This window comes from Aquila chrysaetos, chromosome 15, assembly GCF_900496995.4.
Source record: "Aquila chrysaetos chrysaetos chromosome 15, bAquChr1.4, whole genome shotgun sequence".
Classification (NCBI taxonomy): Eukaryota; Metazoa; Chordata; class Aves; order Accipitriformes; family Accipitridae; genus Aquila; species Aquila chrysaetos.
Window position 1 is genome coordinate 370,572 of NC_044018.1, and position 23,485 is coordinate 394,056.

The 23,485-nt window shown below is 62.4% G+C and overlaps 2 protein-coding genes across 5 annotated transcripts; one reads left to right on the top strand and one right to left on the bottom strand.

The window, feature by feature from the left end:
• The first annotated feature begins 491 nt into the window (after window positions 1-491).
• OST4 (oligosaccharyltransferase complex subunit 4, non-catalytic) lies at window positions 492-1,406 on the top strand. Of its 4 annotated transcripts, none has more exons than XM_030037319.2 (3): window positions 492-706; window positions 1,039-1,194; window positions 1,242-1,406. In XM_030037319.2, exons 1-2 carry the CDS (start codon window positions 552-554, stop codon window positions 1,151-1,153), a joined length of 270 nt encoding a protein of 89 aa, XP_029893179.1. In that variant the 5' UTR covers window positions 492-551; the 3' UTR covers window positions 1,154-1,194; window positions 1,242-1,406. The 4 variants fall into 4 exon arrangements, with proteins under 4 accessions (XP_029893179.1, XP_029893178.1, XP_029893181.1 ...); XM_030037318.2 differs by having other exon boundaries at window positions 506-706; window positions 1,039-1,164; window positions 1,243-1,406; XM_030037321.1 differs by having other exon boundaries at window positions 593-702; window positions 1,039-1,164; window positions 1,243-1,406.
• Window positions 1,361-23,440, bottom strand: AGBL5 (AGBL carboxypeptidase 5). The gene is given in 15 exon segments (XM_030037316.2): window positions 1,361-1,905; window positions 2,074-2,162; window positions 2,918-2,964; window positions 3,429-3,544; window positions 8,370-8,578; window positions 9,298-9,320; window positions 9,322-9,489; window positions 10,207-10,342; window positions 16,152-16,321; window positions 16,923-17,481; window positions 18,040-18,218; window positions 19,148-19,325; window positions 21,158-21,324; window positions 22,680-22,851; window positions 23,049-23,440. Coding segments are annotated over 15 exon segments (2,481 nt in total). The 5' UTR covers window positions 23,252-23,440; the 3' UTR covers window positions 1,361-1,840.
• Window positions 23,441-23,485: the final 45 nt, after the last annotated feature.

Here is a 23,485-nt window from a genome sequence, read left to right on the forward strand (position 1 = left end):
GTGCTTGGCCGGGCACCCTGCCATGGCTGTCCCCGGATGGGATGGTGTCACCCCGCTCTGTGCTCTTGGGGGCCAGAGGGACCCCCGGGGCTGCGGCCTGGCCCATCCCGAGCCCAGCACATCCCAGTACACCCCAGTATGCCCCAGTACATCCCAGCATGCCCCCACACACCCCAGTACATCCCAGTACAACCCAGAAAATGCCCCAATACACCCCAGAACGCCCCAACACTTCCCAGTACACCCCAGTATGCCCCAGTACATCCCAGCACGCCCCATTACACCCCAGCGGCCACAATTAGCCCCGGCGGCCCTGGGGCCCCACCCCCGCCCCCGCGCCCGGCCTTGTATGGAGGCGGCGGCGGCATCCGGGGGGGCTCCAGCCCCGCCCCTGCCCCTCGCCCCGCCCCCGGCCCCTGCCGAGGGCCTCAAGGAGGGAGAGCCGGGCCGTGACGTCGCCGCGGGGCTGGGGGGGGGGGGGCAGGAGCTGTGACGTCACTGCGTGCGTGAGTGAGGAAAGCCCCGAGACGACCGCCCGCCCGGTAGCCGTGATGTCACGACGTGGCCGGGACCAGGGCCGTGACGCCACCGCGGAACCCGAGGCGGGCGTGACGTCGCCTCCCCAGCCGGGCCGCTTTCCCGAGGCCCCGCCCCTCCCGCCGTGCCCGGCGGCCGGAAGTCGCGCGCGGCGCAGGCAGACGTGTCGGTAGCGGTGGCGGGGCCGGCAGCGCGTGGGTACCGGGTGGGGGGGGGGTGTCCTGCCCCGCTGGGGTCCCACGCGAGGCCCGGGGGGGGGGCCCAGCCGGGAGGGGCCCATACCCCCCCCCCCCCCCCCCCCCCGAGGGTCCCGTCGCGGGGTCGGGCCCCGGGGTCTCAGGCGGGAGGGGGAGGCGGGGGGGACCGGCCCCGGGGTAGGGGGGGCCCCGCCGGGGGTGGGGGGGTCCCGTCTGGGGAGGCCCGAGGGTCCGGCCCCGGTGTTCCCGGCGGGGGGGTGGCAGCGCGTGTATCCCGTGTCCCGTCGTCCCCCCCCCCCCGCAGGATGATCACGGACGTGCAGCTCGCCATCTTTGCAAACATGCTGGGCGTCTCGCTCTTCCTCCTCGTCGTCCTCTACCACTACGTGGCCGTCAACAACCCCAAGAAGCAGGAGTGAGGGCACCCGCGGTGAGACACGGCACCGGCACTGGCACCAGCACCGCGCTGGCCCTGCACCGGCACCACTCACCCCTCTTCCCCCCACAGGGCTGCGCCGAGCTGAGCCGCACCGTGCCATGGCGGAGCAGGGCCTGGCCGAGCACAGCCCCTCGCCTGGAGCGTGGCGGTGCCCGCCGCGGTGCCGCGCTGAGGCGGGAGGCCGTGCTTCTTCCAAACAAACTTTAACGGAAACACGATAGTACACGAGGAAACCGTGTGATGTAAAAATATCTCCCGCCCGCACCGGGTCCCTCCGCCGGTCCCGCGGGGAGGAGCGGGGCTGTCCCTGGGTGGGAGTCCGCCATCTCCAAGGAGCGGGCGCTGCGGTGAGCCGTGGTGAGACACGTGAGCCGGCCCCGGCACCCTGGGCGGTGATGGCCACAGCCAGAGTAGGCATGGTGCCACGCGAGCCGGTGGCTGTGCCTGGAGCCCGGCGGGGAGGGGGTCGAGCGGCAGAGTGGGTCCGGGACCCCTGGTGCCGCCATGGCTCAGGCTCTGCGCTGGTGCAGCTTTGGTCTGGGGGGGGCCGCAGCGGCTGTGGGGGGGTGCCCCGGCCCTGCCCCAAGCATGGGTGCAGATGCGGTGCAGGCCGGCGGCGTAGGGCCCGGTGAGCAGCGGGGCCACTGCTGGTGGCTGCGGTCAGGCCTCAGCGCAGAAGGAGAGGAGCTGCCGGTAGGAGCTGAGCGAGGCACGGGCCGGGCCTGGCGGGCACTGTGGTGCAGGAGACCGGGGTGGAGAGGAGCCACGGGTGCCGGGGCAGAGGGGCTGGAGCCCCCTCCCCAGCACTGCGGCCCCTGCCCAGGGCCTGCCGGCACGGGGCAAAGCAGGGCTGAGGTCCCCCTGCCCGCACCGCAGCCCCCCAGTGCCACGGGGCCATACCTGGGAGTGCAGGCCCTTGCCCCCACACAGGAAGAGTCCCTCGGTGCTCTGCACCCCCCTGGGGGGTGCGGGGGCCTCCTGGCAGAGCCCTGCGGGGACAGAGACCAGCGTCACCACCGGTGGGGCACGGGCACGGGGCAGGTGGGTGCTCCCAGCACTGGCAGAGCGTGGGGCCAGGCCAGGTCATCCCCCGGGCTGCCCTTAGGCACCAGGGCTGCCCCCACAGCCCCCATGCCTGGGGGGGTGTCGGGGTCCTACCCCCCCCACGCCCCCTCTGCCTCTTGCAGCACGTCGGGGGCTGCCGGGGGGTGCCGGTGCCCTCCTGTGCCGGGGTGAGCAGGGCCAGATGCAGGATGGGCGCTGCGGCCCCCCAGCCCTGTGCCGGGCCCTGCTAGAGGGGGTACCGCAGCAGCCCTGGCATCAGGGCTGTGCCGTGCTGTGCCGTGCCCTACCTGGCAGAGGCTGCGAGGCCCAGGGCCTGCCATGGCTGTGCTTCCCGGCCCGGCGGGCTGCGGTGCTGTTGGCGTGGAGCCCCAGCAGGCTCTGGCCGGTTGTTGCCCCCTTCCTCCGCACAGGGATCCTGCTGGGGCGCAGGGGAGGCCCCCCCCAGGCTGCGGAGAACCACATGCCGCTCCTGAGGGGGCTGCTGGAAGTGGGGGGCTACAGCCCCCCTCGGGGCCGGTGGATGCCGCTGGGGTGGAAGGTGCAGCTGCAGCCCTGCTGCCCGGCGGGGGTCTTTGCTCAGGGCTCCCACCGCCCTGGCGTCGGCATGGGCTCTGGGCTGGCTGAGGGCTGACCCCACACCATGGGACGGTCCCACACCGCGGCTGATGCCAGCACCTACCTGGGCTGCTCCGGGGCTTTCCTGGTGTCCAGCTTCTTCGGGAGCACCTGTGGGGAGGGGAGGGTCAGTGCCCGGGAGGGGTGGTTGTCCCGGGTCTTGTGGGACCTCCCACGGCTGCCGGGGGTCCTACAGAAGCAGACCCCTGCCACCAGTGGTGTCTGCACAGCTCAGAAAAAATGCACATGGGGCAAAAGCTCCTGGCAGAGCCCCACAGACCGGGAGTCTCAGCCCCGCAGATGGGGGGTCTCCAAGCTCTTTAGGGAAGCCCCCCCAGCTGGCCTGGGCTGTTGGTGTGCAGTGCCCCATGTGCTCGAGGGGGGTCTGACAGCTCCCAGCACAGCCTGGGCCTCGTGTGCCCCCCGGTATTCCCCAGCCCCATGTCCCCCAGGCCTGGCTGGCAGAGTTATGGCGCAGACCCCTCCCAGGGCTCAGGGACCACCAGAGTGGGGGTTCAGGGCCCTGCCGTCCCCCCAGGCTCCCCACCCCAGGCCCTGCCAGTGCCCAGTGGTACCTGCAGCAGTGCTGTGCCATGAGTAGCCACTGGTTCTCCCACGCCATGCTGGGCCTCCCGCGATCCGTGGCTGGTGCCGGTGCTGGGCGCTGCCCGGGCGCCCACCGGCAGGGTCCCTGTGTGACAAATGAGACAGAGCTCAGCCCATGCCGGGGATGCCAGGGATATGCCGGGGTCGGCAAAGGGGGGCTGTGAGCCGCAGTAGGGGTACTGGCTGCCAGCCCTGGGTGCACAGAGCCGCTGCAGTGCAGATCGGCATGGCCTGGCCGAGCCCTGAGTGCTGCTGCAGTGGGAAGTGCCGGGGCCAGTGCAGAGCCCTCACCGAGTTGTGCTGTGGCTGGGCAGCTGCCTGGCCCACACAGGCAGGGAGCTGACCCGGCCACAGCTGCTGGTTGTGCCCCGGGCGGCTGCAGCAGCCTCGGTGGCTGGTGGGCTGGGCACGGCGGGCATGGTGGCACTGCTCTGCCCGCGGGCTCTGCGCAGGCAGGACATGGCCCACGCTGCGAGTGCGCAGGAGGGGCCGGGGCCCGGCGCGGCACAAGACGGGACACACACGGACACCCATGTGCTGGTGGTGCCGGCAGCACCACAGAGCTGCTGCAGCTCTGGCAGGAGGAGCCAGGACCCCAGTAGCCACACCGGCCTGCGGTGGCTGTCGGGGCTTGGCACCTGCCCAGACCCACCCCAGGCACAGGCTGGTGTGTGCCCAGGGCAGTGGCCCCCCGCCGGTGCTGCCCCCCCATGCTGGCACCTTTCCCTGTGGCTGCAGCTGCCATGCACTGAGCCCCCGTCCCCCACGAGGCCTGGCTGTGGTTGTGTTTCCTTTTAGTCAGGAAAGCCGGGACGGAGCTGCTCGCTGGGGCTGGAACCCCACCACGGCACAGGCATGAGGCACAGCCCCAAAGCCGAAGAGCAAGAGGAGCCGCTTTGGCAGCTGCCGAAGTGCCGGCAGGGAGGACCATGACAGGCACTCGACAGCTCAGCATGGGGCCAGGGCCGCTGGTGGGAACCAGAGTCGGAGCCAGAGGCAGCAGCACCAGACACACGGCTTGATTGCTGCAGGACAAGGCTGCGGCCGAGGACCGGGCTTTGCGCCCGCGCTGGCGCTCGGCAGCGGTGTGGGAGACAGGCAGGGGCAGGCACGGCTGGGCAGGGTAGGACTGCGGTGCCCTCGGCAAAGCCATAGGCAGCACTGGGCTTGGGAAGTAACCGATGCCACGAGGGCTGCCCTTCATCAGCGGGGCCACGCAGGCTGCCAAAATGGGGCAAGAGAAACCTCGGGTGGCTGGAGGGAAGACGCAGAACCCTGCACCCGGAGAGAACGGGCTGGGGCTGGCTGGGCAGCACCAACATGGAGGCTGGCAGCATGCTGGGCACGAGTCACCAGTACACCCAGCCACGCTGATGGCATCAGACAGGATCAGCCCTAAGAGCACTCGCACACTGTCTGGCCGAGCTGGCAGCGCTGATGAGCTTGTCCCACGCCTACGGCAATCGCTCGGCAGCCGAGGAGGGGGACAGGGAAGGCGCAGCGTGCAGGCAAGGGTTGCTTTCCCTGTTAAACTGTCTTTATCTCAACCCAGGAGTTTTCTCTCTTTTACCCTTCCCGTTCTTCCCCCCATCCCATCGGGAGAGCAAGCGAGTGGGTGGCAGCAGGGGGCTGAGCTGCCCCCTGGGGTGAAACCATGACAGTGTCCCCTGGGAAAACGCCCAAGTAAGCCATGAACAACGGTGGGACCCCACAGCAAATGAGACCCTGCAAGCAGGAGCAGGCAGGAGCCAGGCTGCCGCAAAGTCTGGGTTGGGGCAAGTTTGTGATGTGCCAAAGCACTCTCTGGGTGGTGGGGCTTTACAGGCAACAGCGGATGGTAGCGGTGAGTGACAACTCTTAACCTTGGACTTGTCACAACTGAAATGGCACAACTTGGTGATGAACTCCAGCCAGCAAAGGCCAGGGCAGCTGAGGCTGCACAGACAAGAAGGTCACTAAGGGTCCTGCAGAGACACCCCCCCCCACCAGCGCTCGTGAGGCCATGTGCAGAGCACAGGTCCCCTCTGGGTTCCCCAGGGCTCGGCTGATGTGGGCAGGCTGGAGTGGGAGCCGTGAAGAGGATTGGGGCTGGAGCATGGGGTGTCTGAGGAGAGCCCGACGAAGCAGCCCTCTGGGAAAGTGGCTCCTGCGGCAGCACTGCGCAGGCACAGGCTGTGCCCTCTCCTCCCGCACTCGCACAGGGACCTGCCCTTCCCCTCGCCAGCCCCCTTTTTGGGCACTGCTGCTCCTCAGACATGGCAGCTGCCAGACAAGACCTGGCCCAGCAGCGCCCGTGGCTCTGCCCATCACTGGTGAGGGCTGCACCCCTGCAGCCGGCTGGGTGAACTCCCCACCATGTCTGCAGGGACACCGGTCCCTGCCACAGCCAGGGCTTGCTGGGTGGCACAGTGAAGAGACAGCAGGGCAGGGGGGGCCCAGCGGCCACCAGACAGCTTAGGCTCATGCCGTGCCAGAGGGCTGTGGCTGGAGTCCACCAGGAAAGGGCTCCCTTCCCGCAAGGCTTGGAGGAAGCAGCTGGGAGCGGGAGACATCTCTGACACTTGTCAGGGCTCCCGTCCGAGCAGCAGGTCCTGGACAGGACATCCTCCTCTGTGTAACCCGGCCATCACCAGGGGACAGCTGTCCTGCAGGGCCACAGCAGGAGAGCAGCCTCCCCTCACCCTCGGGGCACGGCCAGTGGGGATGGCTGGGCATGATGTCCTGCCTGTGGGGACTGGCTCCTGCCTGTTCCACATGGACAAAGATCTCAGCAGCACCTGTGCAGGAAGGGGAAGGATGGAACACAACTGGGGCACAGTGTCTTCAGCCTGTGCCATCTAACCATCACCTCGTCACACCTGGCTGGCGGCAGCTGGGGCTGCCGGCAGGATCTAGAGCATTCCTGGTTCCTTCCCGGCTGCCTGGGGAAGGAAGAGTCTGTGACAGCATCCCGGCACCACCCCGGGATGGGACAGCTGACCGGAGGGCAGTGGCATGGTGCTTGTAAGGCAAAGCCGTGGAGTCAAAGCATTCCTGGGCCGCATTTCCCTGTGCAGACGTGGCAGTGCCAGTGCTGCCGGGGCCCTCACGCTCAGACCGCTGGCACCGCTGGCTGAGGCGGCGGGGAAAGCTGCTGGCAGCCAGAGCGGGGGGTGCCAGCCAGACTGGGCACACAGAAGGTCAAGCTGCCAGGTGCTGCCAGGGCAGGGAAGGAAGAGCCACATCCCAGTCCCAAGAGCCAGGCAGCCAGGGCTCCACCAGCACGAGGGCACAGCATCCCACCAGGCACTCGGCTCTGCTGGTCAGAGCTCCCCTTGCCGGAGGAGGCTGTGCAGACAGCACCCAGCTACCACACGGGCAGCCAGCAAGCAGAGAGTGCAGGCTAGGGAGGCAGAACCACGCTGATCCATCCCATGGAGACAGGCTCTTCCCCTCCAGCCCCACAAGGTCTGTTCCTGCTCACGCGCCCGACTATCACCGACTCCCCGGCAGCTGGGGATCGGGCCAGTGGGTTGCTCCCACTGGCTCCAGGGTGGCTCAAGCATGCACGGCAGAAGGAACAGACGTTACAATGTGCCCATGAGAACATAAGCCTTTTATTTCCTCCCCACCATGTTCTCATGGCAGATGAGAAACAGTCACTACAAAGTGCTGGAAAGCAAACATGGAGGATGAAGCAACGCGAGAAACACAGGCGGAGCACGAGAAACAAGCCGACAGTCGGAAACGCAGCAATCTCTCCCGAGAGCAGCACCAGTACACAGAGCCTTGACACAACGACAGCTTCAGAGTCACACCCAGAGTCACACAGGCAGCCCCCTCCGCCCCGAAAGTGGACCCTCGCTCTCACACCTCTGATCTTCGGGCACTGGGATACTTCAGAGCACGGTGCTCACTGGCCTCCAGAGCCCCACAGCAGACTGGGGCTCCCAGTCCAGGCCCGTTTCCTCAGCTGGGGGCCTGTGGGGACCAGCCCACAGAATAGCATGGGGCACCGGGGCTTCCCCCACCACCAGCCAGCCAGCTGCAGCTCTGAACCCCCAAGGGGCCTGGAGCAGCACTGCCTGCCCTGCTACAGCCTGCAGTGGTGCTGAGCCCCCTGCCCCATGGCGAGGAAGCCAGCATTGCCTTGTTTTTGGCACCCTCCCGCTGCCAGAGTTGGGGTGGTAAGCCGGGGCCTTTCTACTAGCTGTGCAGGCGGCTTGGCAGCTTGGTGCTGCGAGTCGGCCCCCACCGGACAGGACTCACCGTATGTTCAAAGCCCCCAGTGACTAATTACAGCTCTGCTAGCCTGCCTTGCCATGACCATAGTCATGTGCCATGATCGACTGCCGCTCAGCAGGTGCCTGGGAAGGGAGAAGGCACTTTGGTGTATCCCTGCAGGCCTTGGGAATGCTTTGGGAGTGGCTGAGGCCTCGGGAAGTTGAGCGGAGGTTTTCTGTGCTGGCTTCTCCAGAAGCCCCTTGGCCCCTGCACCACCAGTGCGGGAAGGGCCATCTCCCCTGGCAGCCCACAGTGGACAGAGTCCCTCTAATCTCGGTGCAACAGAAGCGGCAGGCAGCTTCTGCCCAGCCAGGGGCTGCAGAGCCGTTGGGCAGGAGCTCAGCTGGGCCCCCTCGGTTCCCTGCAGAAGCTGGGCTGGAAGAGCCACGGGTCTTGCCGTGTGGCGTCTGTCCTGACTCAGCCAGGGCTGCTCCGCTCGGGACACAGCACAGAGCTGAGCACGGCATCCAGGACCCTTCCGAGGGGAGGGGGCGGCGGTTCACACGCACTTCTTCCACGCAAAACCACTTTTATTACGTCAAAGCACACGGTTACGCTGGCACAGAGCTCTCCTCAGGGCTGCGGCTTCACACAGCAGCTCGACAGGTACTGGATCAAGCGCACGAGAGGTCCCCAGCCCAGCTTACCTCTGCCCGGTGCCGGGGCTCTGGCGCTGCCTTTCTGAGGACTCTGGCTCACAGCGGCCGGACCCGAGGGCCTGTTGCAGCTGAAGGTGAAGCTGGGGGAGGCTTTGATCTGCGGCGAGTCCTGCTGGCTGCTGCCGCTCCCGCTGGTGCCGTTGCTGAAGCTCCTCATGCGGGACAGGGTGTTATCGGAGGCTGAGGTGGGAAGCCCACTGGAAGGGGATGAGAAAGAGGAGGCTCAGCCTGGCTCTGTGGGGAGGGGGTCCCCCGCACCGGCCACCTCTGCGCACCCCCATTCCTTCCCAGCCGCCTCTGCGCCACTCCTGCCGAGCAGGTTCGTCGTCTCCAGCCCAGGCACTGAGCGTTAGGCTGCTGATGCTGCAGAGACACCATCTCTGTCAGACCCCTGGACTTTTCCCCAGCAGTTGGCAGGCAGTGGGGTACAGGAATAGAGCCCATGTCACAAGGGGATGTCCCTGAGCAGCAGCAGACCCCAGTCCCCCACGCTGTACATCGCTGTCCCAGCAGCCTCGGTGCAGCAGCATGGTTTCAGAGTTCCCAATCCCTCACCCCCAGTCCCAAATCCATCCCAGTCCAGCACCAGACCAGGCTGGGGAGGGGGAGAAGCAGAAGAGATGCTGGTTCTCTCTGCAGGCAGATAACCACTTCCCAGGTTACTGGGGCAGGTAAATCCCAAACAGCTTCATCCTGCAAGGTTGCGTGCCCCTCTGGCCTGCCGATGACTCGGAGCTGAGGGATACCCTTCACAAAGCAAACTCTGCAGGGACAAGCACGGGCCCCAACAAGGTGGGAAAGCAAGCAAATAAATGTTGGCTTCATTAGCTGCAGGGTAACTCACTTGGAGTACATTTATCATCTCTAATTGGCGTTATCCTGCAGTTCTTGAACACTCAACCCAGCAGGCGCTTACGTGGAGCTCCTGGGGGGGGGTCCTGGCACCTCCTCTCCTCCGTGGGCCCCCGCCTGCGCCCTTCATGCCCCTCACGTGCTTCAGCATCCAGGCTCGCAGGTTGCTGAGGCAGCTATGCTCTGACAGGATGATCCGGGGCCAGGGATTGCACTCTGCCATGTCCAGTGCTGCCACAGCCAAGGCTCTCCCGACCTGCAAGAGACAACTGGTGAGAAAGGCCTCGAGAAAGAGCAGCAACTCTCTGGGACTTGAGGCAGAAAAAACAAAGGAAGAAAAGAAAACCCAACCCCAAATTCCAGGACACCCCCCCCCCCCCGAGTTCATTTCATCTCCATTACAGACTCTGATTGAGCTCCCCGGCGGGAGGAGTGTTCCCGTAGGAAGTCTCTAGGCGCACAGCATGGACGCAGGGCCAGGGTGAGTCAGGCACCCACAGCCACCAGGACCTGCTGCCTCTCACTGCAGGCATTAGACGAGCAGGCAGCCCTACACTCAGCAGGGAGGGACCTGGGACCCCGTGTGTCAGCAGTGGTGCGAGATGCGCAGGGACAACCCTGGGATGCCCCAGAGGCTGAGGGCAGAAGCCTCCAGTCCAGCCAGGGGGCAAAGCATTTTGGGGCTGGGGCTAGTGGCGGGGGCAGTCACAGATGGCCCCGCAGACTGGTAGGGGCTGGGACGTACCGACAGGTTACAGCACTGACACTGAGAACACCCTGTCTCTCACACAGCTCTCCAAACCTGCACCACGGACTAGCGCAGGAGTTGCGCTGTTTTCACGGGGACATGCAAGTGCAGAAGCAGGAGAAAACGTGAGAGTTTCTTCCTGGGAGCCGAAAGTACTGCCTGCAGCGCTCAGGGCAGGGGAGGGCTACGCACACCCAGCCGCTCTGCCGCTGGGGATCCCCTTACCTGCTCAAACAGCTCCACGGTGTATTTGGAGGGGAAGGCAGGAGGGGGCGGCGGGCTGGCCCTCCCGTTATCGTGGCAGGCCACGGGGATGCTGTTCACCGAGCGCCCTGTGTTGTAGTTGCACTCCAGTGTGTAGCTGTGAAGCACAAGGAAGCCCACGTTACCCGATGGATCCACCGCTGCCCAAGCACAGCAGCACTACTGCTGCCTCTTGGAAGACACTTTGTCCCCCAACCCTGGGAGGGGAGGCTCCCCGTGGGAGTCTGGAGAGAAGACGTGGCTCCTGCCATTGAGCCGCAGCTCTTGCTGCGACCTGCTTCACGTGCACTGCATTTTCTTGTCCGCTGAGGTAGGAATAAAGGAGGTAAAAAAAGCAACAGTTGGCCATCAGGTGGAAGTCAGAGGTGTGCCAAGGACAGGAGAGGCACCTGTGACACAGGGTGCCAATGAACCAGACTCTGAAAGCAATGCCAAAGAAAGGACTGGCTAAGGGGCAGCTGGAGAGCAGGAGCAGGAGTGGCCAGCGATTGCTGAGCACCGAACTCCCAAAGCACCAGAGTACCCACCTCTTACCTTAAATCAACAGTCAAGGCACCCAGAGCTGCTAGGGACACCCCAACTGCTTTTCAGGGTGAAGCGACTACCAAAAGATGTTCTCTGGTTATCCTAAAAGGGTCTGCAGTCATCCCTGGTGAGTTCATGCTTAAGGACAGGGCAAGACGTTCACAAAGGGCACAGGAGAACAGGTGGCACATCGCTCCCCAGGAGCAAAGCCTCAAGCTGTACCGATTTTCTGGCAGTGAGACACTGGACCATCGACGTGGCACAGACTGCAGGACTTCAGGGAAGGGGCAAGAGAGTCACAGGGCCATCTTCGTGTCTCTCCACTTCCAGGGAAAACCCAGCGAGAAGTCACTGGGACAGAGCTGTGGGTGCAACACTGAAGGTCTGCGCCGGCGAGCCCTGTGCAGAGGAGCAGCCTGGTGTGCTGCCAGCAGAGCCAGCAGTGTGCAGTGGAAAGGAGATCAGTGGTGGAGGAGGGGAGGGAGGTGCGGGCTCAGACGTGCTGCACAGCCAACGCGTGGAGCTGAGGGATTTGCAAAAACACATATGGCGAGGATGCGTATCCTGATAGTTTGCAAACTGATAGCAGGAGTGTGTGTAATGAGCACAGGGAAGTGGGAACTCTCAGAGGAAACTCAATAAAAGTGGCAAAGCTGAAGCCTTGTAGGGAGATTGGTGTGAGGGAAGTGTTAAACAGCCCAGCTGCAGGGGCATCCCCCACAGCCTGCTGAGGGGAGAAACTCCCTTCATCTGCTGCAGTGTGCCAACGCTGTCCTGCCACCCACAGGGCTAACCACCATGGCAGCTCAGTGGGCTCCAGAAGGCGGAGGGGATCACCCTCTCTCCAGCCACCGGTTCTCGGCTATCACTGTGGGGCCACTGTGTGTGCCCCCCAAGCTGCGGAAGGGCTGGAGAAGGGGCCCTGGATCACCCCTCTCCAGACAGAGGGTCTTGTAGCCCAGCACAGCCCCCTCCTCTCTCACTCCCAGCCCTGCACTGCCCACTCCATGCCGCAGCAGCTTGGTGCTGGCACTTTGCAGACAGAGCAGGGAGGGAGGGGGGACTGACAGACAGACTGACAGCCTTCCCCGGCTGCCAGGGCAAGGTGCCATGCAGGGAGCAAGGCAGGAGCTCAGCTCAGGGGGCCAGAGCAGGGCTGAGCCTTGTTAAACCGAAATGGCAAAAGATTGGTGCCCTGGAGCCGTGATACTACAGTGATGTCAACCTTGCCTATTAACAACAACAATGACCAATTTTCTTTAAAAAATGCCAGATCCTGAATACATGCCTGGTTGGAGAGTTGGACTTTGTCCAGGCTGACATTGCCAGCTGGCTGAGACTTACCAATCTCCCCCCGGGTGGGAGCCGGAAAGTAGAAAGCACACACCAACCTCCCGAGGAACTTGCCGCACACTTCCAGTGCTGCAGCGCAGTCAAGAGGTGCCTCATCACCTCACCAACGCAACGGTACGCCTCCTGCCTGGGGGGGCTATTCTAACACAGGCATTGGCGGTGGGCACTGCCGGACCTCATACTTACAGACAAAGAAAAACTGATTGGGGGTGTGCAGGTCAGGAGCAGCCTTGGCTGTGCTGACCATGTGATGCTGGAGCTCAGTAGCCTGTGAGAAAGGAACAAGGCAAAAAGCAGGATCACAGCCCTGGATGTCGGGAGAGCAGATTTTGCCTTTTCAGGGATCTGCTTGGAAGACTCCCCAGGGACAGGGCCCTGGTGAGGAGAGGGGCCCAGGAGAGCCGATTCATTTTCAGGGCTCACCTCCTCCAACTCCAGAACAGTCCACGCAGATAGGTGGGAAGTCAAGCAAAGGCGGCAGGAGGCCTGCATGGATGAACACAGAGCTCCCGATTGGACTCAGATAAAAAAAACCAGGAATCGCACAAGAGTTGGAAGAAGGGAGAGGTGACCTGGGAGGGACACAGAGATGCTGTCTGAATGGGCAGCGATGGGGCTGGGAAAGCCAAAGCCCACCCGGAGCTGAATCTGTTGAGGGACAAGAAGGGCTACAAGGCAGCTTCTAGAGGTGCATCAGTAGCAGAAGGAAGACAAGGGAGAGCGTGAGCCAGCTGCTGACTGGAGCGGGGGCCAAGGTACTCCATGCCTTCTTCACCTCAGTCATCACTGGCAAGCAGCTCGGCGCACCTGCACAGCCGGGACACCACAGCTCTGTGGGACCCAGTAGGATGCCCTCACGGGTGCAGAGGGAGCCGGCTGACATCCTGGTGAGGCTGCTGCCGATTATCTCAGAGAGGTCCTGGTGACCAAGGTGGGTCCCAAGGACAGGGAGAGAGCAAACGTCACCTCTGTCTTCAGAGCCAGGGACCCATAGGCTGGTCAGCCTCACCTTGATCCCCTGGAAGATGATGGAGAAAAGAGTCCTGGAGACCCAGGAAGGACAGAAGGTGTCTGGGAGCAGTCAGCAGATTTACAAAGGAGAAATCACGCATAACCACCCCAGCAGCCTTTAATGATGTAACGGCCAGCTCCGAGGCCGAGGGAGAGCCATGGGCGATGGCTTACGGCTTTGGACACCGTCTCCCACCCCACCCTCGCAGGCGAGCAGATGAAGGACAGGCAATGCCAGGGGATGGGGAGGTGGCCTGGACGCTGGCTGATGCGCCCGGCTCAGAGCCCAGCTGGAGCCCCAGCACTAGCGGTGTGCCCCGGGTCGGTACCGGGTGTTAGGATGCTGAGCCCCTTCACTGGTGCCTGAGGTGCCAAGGCAGCATGTGCCCCCAGCAAGGCTGCAGAGGATGCAGAGCTGGGGGTGATGCTCCAGCGGGTCGTGCTGCCTTGGGGAGGGACTCGCCAGGCTGGAGGAGGGGGCAGGCAGGGACCTCCCCACTTTCCCACGGGGAAGGACAAAGTCCTGCTGCAGGGAGGAATAACCCTGGGGCCAGCCGGGGGAAAGTGGCTCTGCAGAGACAGACCTGGGCGTCCTGCTGGGCACCGAGTTCTGTAAACTGACCCCAAGGACACTAATTGGGGTCTGCCCTTCTTCCAGTTTCTCTGTTTGCTGTCTTACTGTGTTCTTTATTCCAAGCTTTGACCTCTCTCCACCCTCAGCTTTTTCAAGGTGGGGAAAAAAACCTAATGGCTTTTAAGGTACCTGACGAATACCTGCACACAGCACCCGGTTACTCTGTGTGTGTCTGTCACACAATGCGATGTGTGCTAGAAATTCACCTGTGCTCAGCAGGGTTGAGAAAAAATATAAAAGAAATCATCTCTTAAGTACTGCTTCTATCCCCCAGAAAGTCCTGGAGCCCTCCAGATCACCGGAGGGTGTTGGGGAATTATTTCCTGATATGGGTCTACAGGTGCTGGATGGGCCACTCAGGGGTGATGCACAGCTGGATCATGGACAAGGAGGAACTTGTCAGCTGGGGATGTGATAACAAACATCAGCCTTGTCTGTAGTGACTGTGAAATAGTGGAGTTCATGATCCTGAAGGGAGGAGAGCAGCAGAGCAGACTCTGGGCCTCAGAAGAGCAGATTTCAGCTAATTCAGTGCACCAGTAAGGGTGATCCCATTGGAGACAGTTCTGAAGGACAAAGGAGCTTAGGAAAGGTGGCAGTTTTTTGAGGACAGCATCCTCCAATTGCAGGAACAGTCCGTCCCGGTACTCAGTGAGATGCACAGGTATGCCAGGAGATCAGCTGGCTGATAATGAACTCATGATGGAGCTCCAGTGCAGAAAGCAGCAGGTGGGGTGGGAGGATTGCTCTGCCTGGAGATGAGGCTCCAGGAGGAAAACCACCAGAAATGGACAATAATCAAGTTGGGCATGTTTCTCAGAAGATCCCCATGTGAGCCCCTGGGCCCTGAGGGGCAGCACCCAAGAGTGCTGAGGGGCTGCCGAGGTCCTTGTGGGGCTCCTCTCAGTCATCTCTGGAAGATGACAGGGAGCGGGGGGTGGTTCCTGATGGGTGGAGAAAGGCAAATGTTGCATCTGTTGTCACAAAAGACTAGCCAGGGACCAAGTGGCCGGTCAGCCTCCCCTCGGTCCCTGTGAAATCACTGAGTGAGCGCTCCCAGAGCACGTTTCCAGAGGCAGGAAGGAGAAGAGGGTGACTGGGAGCTGCCAGCTAGGATCGCTTGCATCTGTCTGACTGCTCAGAGACAGTTCATCTTGCTAACACCACAGAAAACCAGTGAGTCTCCCTCCCCATCCGACGTGCCCGTACAGTACCGCGCGGCACGGGCACTGAGAGCACTCCAGACACCGGCAGAACCCCCACTGTGTTTCGGGATGTTGCTGTTGGATTAACCATGGGCTGTTCCCTGCCAGCCACAGCAAATGGGCACAGAGCAAGCTACAACAGGAACCTGAGCCTAAAAAACTCGTGTATTTGTTACTGCAGGGTTGGTTTCAGCCGAATCAGCAGGCTCTCTGACCCAGCCCTGTGGCCAGGCGCACAGCGGAGCACACTGCAAGTGCTGAGGAAATGGGGGAAAGAAAGGAGCCAAGGGTGCCACCATCGCTGCTGGCAGCCTGGTCCTACACCAGCCTAAGCCAGCAATGAAACTGCACCCGCAGAGAGCAGCTGTTCACAGGAGAAGGGGTGCAGAGGTTTCTGGGGGAAGTCCAGGGCTGGTAGGAAGCCCGGTGCTGCTTCCACATTTCCTCAAACCGCAGATTCCTGCGGAATGCGGCATCTTCTAAAGAAGCATTACACACTTCTTGCACTTTTTCCTCGGCATCTGCGTCTGGCCACCACTGGGGCCAGAAGAGGGTAAGACAGGCTGTTGGGCTGATTGCTTCAGCCGTTTTTATGATCCCAGCAACCACAACAAACAGGCCAAAAATATCCCACCCCTTGTTGGAGAGGCACACATGGCTGCTACAGGTCACACGAATATCCTCAACCTACAGAATCACGGATTGCTTGAGACTGGAATCTTGCATGGCAATCTTGCTTGCAAGGTCTGGGGAAGCTGAGCCCATTACAACTAAACAGGTTTTAATTACAGCTCATTACAAATATAAACATCTGGGAAAGAGGTGACTTCCTCCTGGAAAGCGGTGCACAAGCAGCTCTACAACAGCAAGGACAAGAAGCCAGAGCAGCTGCAGGAGGGATGTGAAGGGACAAGAGATACAAGAGGAAAAGGAGTCAAACGCGGCAGTAAACTGGCATGGCCGGTTCCTGGCCTCTGCCTACACCGAGCACCTAACACTCCTCTTGGCCAGTCCCAACCCCACCAGAGAGCCGCACACGGCACAGCTGTCCCCACAGAAGTGGTTTCAACTTCCCTTAACATCCTGCCTCCAGCAAGACCACCCCCTTCCAGGACAGAGGGGAGCTGGGCCAGATCAGCTGGCACGGACGTTTAGCAAGTGAGCGGAGGTTTGCCTACCTGTGGATGATCCCCAAGGCTTTGTAGACAGCCACTCGCCCGCTGCCCTCCTTCGACTGCCCGTCCCGTTTGTCTTTGGCATACATGTTCTTCTCCGAGAAGTTACAGCCCGTGAAGTCAAAGTGAGGTGAGTTCAGGGAGATGAGTTTGGGGAACAGCATGTTCTCCACCTGCGATGTACAGAGAGGAACACGGGTGACTTTGAGGAGAGCCCTTGGCTGTTTGTCCTGCTCCAGCACTACCAGTGCCAAGCTCTGGGATGCACTGGGCTGTTGGCTGGGCCCACCCTGCCCAATTCCAGAGTCTCACACGCTCCAGCCCTGCCCGGGGGATGCTGCCCACCCCTGCCTGCCCCCTGCCCATCCCCATCAGGGAGGGACAGCAGCTGGGCTCTCCTGACAGCCTGCTCCTGGAGGCAGAGAGGAGGGAGCCCAGCGGCACAGCTCTCCCCCACCCTCTCATCCCTTAGGAGAAGGGGGGTAGCTCTTCTGTCCTCCCCACGCCAGCTGCCAGGCAGAAAGCTGAGACCTGCTGCAGCTGCCCCGGTCACAGGCCCCGGGAGGGGAAAGGAAGAGCAAACCCCACTGAGCACCGAAAGCAGGGAGGGCAGCCAGCTCTGTGCCCCAGCCCCTGTCCCGACAGGGTGTGACAGGGACGTGCCACCCCCTCTCCCAGCAGTGGGAGGGAGCGTTTGGGACCCTGGAGATGGGGCAGAGCTGTGAGGGTCCCAGCCTGCTCCAGCACCTCTGTACTCCTACCCCCTGCCCTCACCTGATCGTTTTCATCACTGAAACTGTTGCCGTACATGAAGCAGCCGCGCTTGGAGGCGTGCCCGTGGAGATCGACGTAGTAGGCCAGCCCACTGTCCTGGGGCAGGATGGTTTCGGGGAGAGGTGCTGGTGGAGGCCTCCTAGCTTCCTCCTCACAGTGCTCCGCAGCGTGGCTTGAAGGGAGGATCCAGACAGCTTGGTCCTTGCCGCCCAGCTCGGTGGCAGGTGCTCCCGAGAGCCGGGGTTCCTGAGAAGGGCTGAAGTATGTGCTGGCACGCCAGGTGCTGGGTGAATTGCGGAGGTTATTGGCTTTCTCCAGCTCCGACAGGGCTGCCTCTGGGGACGGGGTGCTGCTGCAGACAGAATGGTTGGAAGATTTTGTGCTTAACGAGCTGGTGGTGAGCGGGGAGACGTATGTCCTCCAGTCAGGAGAGCCTGGCAGGACACGGCTGTGAACGTGGTGGTAGAGGAGGACAGCTTTGGCCCCGTACACTGCGGGGTGCAGCTCAGCATCGGGGTTGAGATACTGGCGGTTCAGGTTTACCCCACGGGAGTCAGTTCTATGGAGAGAACAGAGGAGATGTGAGGTCCTTTGCACAATGCCGTCCATTCTGCAAAGGCAGATCTGACCTTAACTCATAACGGCCGAGGCTTTGGGCTCTATCCTGGAGCACAATTGGCCAAACCATCCCCTCACAGGCTATGGACTCTACCCCAAAGCAGCTGAGAACCTGTCTCCTGGTGTGGCACTTGCCTCAGCAAGGCAGAGCCCTGAGTGATCTCCCTCCCTCCTCCCTGAAGCTGGCCCAGGGAGAGCAAGGACAGGACAGCATCTGAGTGCCTCAAACATGCAGGGCAGCATTGCTTGCCCAAGCCAGAAAGCCCTGATCCAGGAGATGACCTATGCAGGCAACAGCAGCCCCAAGCCCTCGCCACAGATCCCGGGGGGTAGCAGGGAGAAGTTGCTGTAGCCTGCAGGCCTCAGCTCATTTTACTGACGCAGAATCTTGGGATTGTTCTTCCCAGCCACCACGAAATACACAACAGGCTCCAAACCAGGAGAGAACACCTCAGCCTAGACCCCAGTGAAGCTGCAGCTGCAACCTGGGCTCACTCACCGATAGTGGCCCCGCACCACCCCGTCAGGGTTCAGCATAGGAATGAGCTTAAAGACGAACATCCGCCGCAGCATCTGGGCACGGGGGTCCTCCTCCCTCAGGATGAAGTCCAGAAAGCCGTTGAAGACAAAGCTGGAGGGTGTTTCCCCGGGGTGGACTCTGCTGCTAAGGAAAAACACCTGAGGGCAAAAAGACAGGGACGATGGGCCTGCCCCAAGATGCTGCAATGGCTTAGCCAAGGGGCCAAGTGCTCCCTGGGGCTCCCCCCCTGCACCGCAGCCAGGCACCATGCTGCCCAACACGCAGCTAAGGTCTTTACGTGGAGCAGACAACTAGGTACTGGGTGCAGCAACACAAGTTTTCAGTGGCTTCTTTGCCCAGTGCCTCCCCTAGGTCCTGCTTGGAATAAGGTTGCTTATCCCTGTATGAGACTAAAGGGATAGAAGCCCTGTAGCCTGCTACCAAGAGAAACCAGAGCACGGGTGGCACAGGAGCAGAGATGCAGAAGCGCCCCAGAGAAAAGCCCCAAGCAATCCCACAGAGCGGGGAATGAGCTCAAATGCAATGACAACATAAAGCACCTCCTGAAAAACCCTTCTCTTGGTGGGAGCTTCTCAGGAAGAGATGCATGTGTGGTGCAACCCAGCTGCCCATCCCAGCTCTGTCTGGCCACAGAAGGAGCTCCCTGCCCATCCCTGTTCCCAGCAGGCAGGGCCCACCTACTGCAGCAGGGGCTGACACGCCAAATACAGCCCTTCCATCAGTTTCTTCACAGTTTAACAGAACAACAGTGTTAAAAGGACAGAACAAAACTCCTAGGAAACGAGACCCTAATTTTTGCCCTGAGGAACAGGTGTGTGGTGCTACCAGAGGGCATTTCATGGTGTTGAGTAGATGCACTGGGGCTCCTGGCAGGCAACCAGTTCCCACACCTCGATGCAGGATCTCACAGACTCTCTACTCCCCATGCTCCAGCCCTCCAGGACATGACACTTTTAAAGTCACAGACGTGAGGGTGGCAGCAAGGCCCCGACACACAGGTCACCACACACTGCTGACCACGCTTGCTGTCCCCAACACAGCCCCAAAGCCGGTGGCGGCAGCTCACCCTCTTCCCTGCAAAGCGGCGTGGCCGGGGAGTGGTTGTGTCTGGGAAGAGTTTGTCCAGCCGGGGCTCCCGTTTCTCCAGCATGCCGTGGCACGAGGTGACGGTGAGCAGGTCCACTCGCAGCTTGTCCAGGGAGTGGCAGAGCAGCTCCCGGTGGTAATAGACAGAGTCGAGGGGGCTGCAGGGTGAGGAGAAACGCTCAGCCAGCCTGCCCCGATCAGCTGGGAAGGCACAGGTAGGAGCCTTCCCCACCAGGGAAGAAAGCAGCTTGGCTGGGCCAGCTGCCATCCCGGCTGAGCATGCCGCTGGGCTGGTGACTGAGGGACAGGGCGCCGAGCCTCGCCATGGGCAGCTGCGGGAGATGCCTTCAAGGAGTGAAGGGGGCTCCCAGCTGGGCAGGGGACACTCTCCACACCTACAGCCCTGAGCTCTGCCTCTAGCTGCTTGTCCAGGACCGCGTGCCTGCTCATTCTGCTCCCCGGGAGTTCAACAGCCCTAGCCTGACCAGAACCACCAAACCCTCTCCTGCCGCCTGCAGGCACCCATGGCTGAGCTGGTCACTGCCAGCTCCCCTCGGAGTCCACCAGGATCACGAGGAGGATTCCTTTGGAGGAAAAAGCGGTGGCTCAGGGCCTGGGGTCATGCTGCCCAGCCCCTTCCATGGCTGCGGAGAGCAGTAGGAGAGCGGCTCCTGCACAGCCAGACCCAGCAGAGGTGCCTGTGGCCATCAGGTCATCCCACCGTGCCAGCACAAGACTACTCCAGCAGGGAAATAAACCCTGGCTGGCAAGAGGGGCTGGCCACCTCCAAGGGCGTCAGCTGGGATGGGCAGGGGAGGCAACAGCCTCCTGTCCTTTGGGAGCCCACCGCGGCCAAGGCAGCACCCAGCAGCAGTGAGGTGTGTGCAGGGTCACCAACAGCCTGGGCACCAGACAGCCTGCTGGGTGCTGCTGCAGGACCAGCCTCTGGCCTTGGACTCGGGTGTTCAATGTCACGATCATGCATGACCCACCTGCGTGGCGTGGAGATCCCTCCTTCCCCTGCTGACGGCCCCACCCAGGCCCCCGGCAGCTCCCGCTGTGCCGAGGGAGCCAGGGCCTCCTGCGGGATGGTTCGGTTGGGACCACCCAGCCCTGCCGTGATCCCGAGGGGCTCAGGGGCCTTGCGTTAGTAGGCGAGTTTGACCCATAGAGACTACGATATTGCCATCAGAGCCTTGCCAACTGACTACCAAATTTTGAAATTCTTATAGTTCTCTGTTGCATGACAATTTAAGAACGAACCCCTTTCAATAAGCCATTGCTCAGCCCTTGTCTAAGAAAAGGTATTTATGATCCCAGTCTGGCGGCACGGAAACTCTCCGGGGCCAGGAGGGGCTGCAGGGCAGTTATCCACAGAGGCGCCTGAAGACTGACTCTGTCCTCCTCAGCCGGGTGTTAAGTTCTCCTCTGACTTTCAAGAGAAATTCTTGAGATCAGAAGAGCTTCCTAGCACCATCCACAAAGAGCCCGGCGCTGAGGCTTGCTCTTGGCAGTGAGATCTCCCTCTGCGACAGCAGTTGCAGAGGAAGGGAGCAGTGGGAGAGAGATGCCTGGACCTTCCTACAGCCAGGAGGTGGAAAGCAAACAAGGTCTTGGCTTCCAAGAACCCCCTCTCCTTAAACCAAGGGCTGCAGCTCTGTTACAGCCCCTCCTCAGCCTCTTCTGCCTGATGGGAACCTGCCCTTAGGAATGCCAGCAGGATCTGGTCCGAAGCAATAAAGGCCCCTCTGGAAGCCCCTTGGAAGCACGTGCTTAGGAGCTTGGGAGCAGCTGCTGCAGCTGCCCCTACAGAGCTAGGGCCCAGAGGAGCAAGCACCAGGCAACTACCGGGGGGCAGTGGGGGGCGCAAAGACACATACCCCCCTCCACCTTCTACCCCACTGCAGCCAGAGCTGGACGACACTGCACTTCCACAGCAGGGGCAAAGCCAAGCGGGCGAGGGCCGGGAACAGGGTGGGGGGGTGCGCACCTGCTGGGAGACATGTGCCTGCACTCCTGGAAGCGGCCATCCAGCTGCGCCAGCATCTCCTGGCACTCCGTATAGGAGAAGGGGTAGCAGAAGGCAAAGTAGGTGGTGGCACCACGGTGCTCCAGGAAGCGGTGCACGAAGGACAGCACAAACTGCGTCTCCACCATCTGGGACAGACACAAAGCAGAGGGAGGCTGAGCAAAGGGACGGCCCCAGGAGCAGCCAGCCGAGGGCACACAGAGCCACCTCCTGGGCACAGGCCAGGCAGCCACGGCCACCACAGGCCCCTGCAGTTCTCCTCCAGCACTGCCACGCCAGTTCCCTCGTGTATCAGGTGGTACCTGCAGCCGCTTGCCCTTCTCTAATTGCATGGGAATCAAAGCTGTGCTCCCTGCAGATACCAGCCCGCTTCGCTCAGATCCCTGAAACACCACACTCTTTCCTACAAAGCCTTTGGTTCCCTGCTTGCCCTGCCACGCAGCACTCGGGTCTCTGGAGCAGTGCCAAAGCCTTGGCGTATGCCTGGCTCTGGGGCAGAGCTGTCTGGGAAACCCAGGGGCTTCCTTCTAGTCCTCGTGCCCACCCGCCAGCACTCTGAGACAGAACAATAACTACTCTATTTCAGCACACTTCACAAAGTTAACAAGCGCTGCAAAGCTCAGGTGTACGTTGTGTCTCTCCCTGGTGCTGGCATGGGCCAAATCAAGCGTCATCTTGTCCTATGTCAGGGGATGGGAGATTCTCTCTGGCCCCTGTTCCGTGGGGCAGAAGGGGGGGGGGCATGCTGGGGGGCTTGCTGCCTCCCCACAGCGGTATGCACAGAGCAAGGACAACCCAGAGCACCTGCAAGTGACTCTCCCCCAGGCAGCTCCTACCCAGACCAAAGACAGAAAATGCCAGGACCAGCAAACTCCTGTTTGAGGCCCAAACGGCTTAGTGGGGGTGTGAGAGTCAACCTGGTGCTATGGCTCTTCCTGCTGGCTTCAGTTCCCTGGGCTCTCATCCTACTGCCCTGTGGCCAGCACCGCTCCCCTCGCAGGGGCATCAGCAACCTGAGGTGGCGTGGCATGCCACGAAGAGCTATTTACTGGCCACTCCAACGACTAATGAACAAGAAAGGAAGCACCAGGTGTGCTTCGAGAGCAGTTCCGTGGCTACCCCTGTCATGCAACAGGGAAATCACCCAGCAAGAGCCCACGGCCCAGCCCAAGCTGGCCAGCAAAGAAGAGAGCTACCGGGACCTCCGCTCCCGAGTGCTCAGCCGAGAGAAGGGGCTTTGTCACTAACCCCCCCTGCCCTCTCCCCTGGGGCTGCCAAAGTACAAACCAGCCGTTCACCTGCCCCATTCTGTCCTGCCACGCAAGGCTGGAGATCACCCCGGCCTGCTGAGTGAGGGGTGTTTGTGCCCCAGAGCTGCCCCCCCCAACCCTGAACAAAGGGTTCTCCTCTCCCTACCTGTTACTGCCCTTCAGCCGAGCCCCCCCCCCCCCCGGCAGAGAAGCCCCCATCCCCGGTGCCGTACCTCGAAGCTGGGCCGCTCGCGGATGCGCTCCCAGCGGGGCCGCACGGGCAGGGTCCGCACGAAGGGGGACATGCCCTGGGAGTACAGCCGGCTCTGCTTGTTCATGTTCAGGATGTGCAGCTTGATCAGCTTCCCCGGAGCCCCCCCCCGCACGCTGAAGTAGAACCAGGACCTGGGGAGGGACCGAAGCGCCGGGTCAGCCCCTGAGCCCACCGGTCGTCCCCCCCCCCAGGCCACCCCCGACTCGCCGGCCCCGCCAGCCTGTCAGATCCCGGGGCTGGGGGAACAGACCCCATGAGCCCCCCCCCCCCAGGGCATCCCTGACCCTGCTAGCTACCCCCCAGCCCCTCGACCCCGCCGTACCGTTACCTGTTACCGTTCTCGTACTCGGTCTGGGCGCAGTCGGGCCGCGTCCAGACGTTGAACTCGTAGTCGGCGGCGGGGAGAGCGGCACCCCAGGCCGCGGGGCCGCCACCGCCCCCCGCCCCAGGCGGTTCTACCTGCTCCACGTGTGCCAGGTTGCCCGAGTCGAAGCGGGAGCTGAACAGCAGCCCGCCGCAACGGATCTCCATGGCTGCCGGGCCGCCGCGGCCCCGCTCATCTCACCGGCCCGGCTCGGCTCAGCCCGGCCCGCCACGCCGCTTGGCAACAGCAACGCGCACGCCCATTGGCCCACCGCTCCCTAGCAACGTACCCGCCCGTTGGACGGCGCCTCGGCAACGAGAGCCCTAGCGCGGCTAGGGCCGCGCCCCCCCCAGCTGACCACGCCCCCACCACAACCGACCACGCCCCGTTTACACGCACCC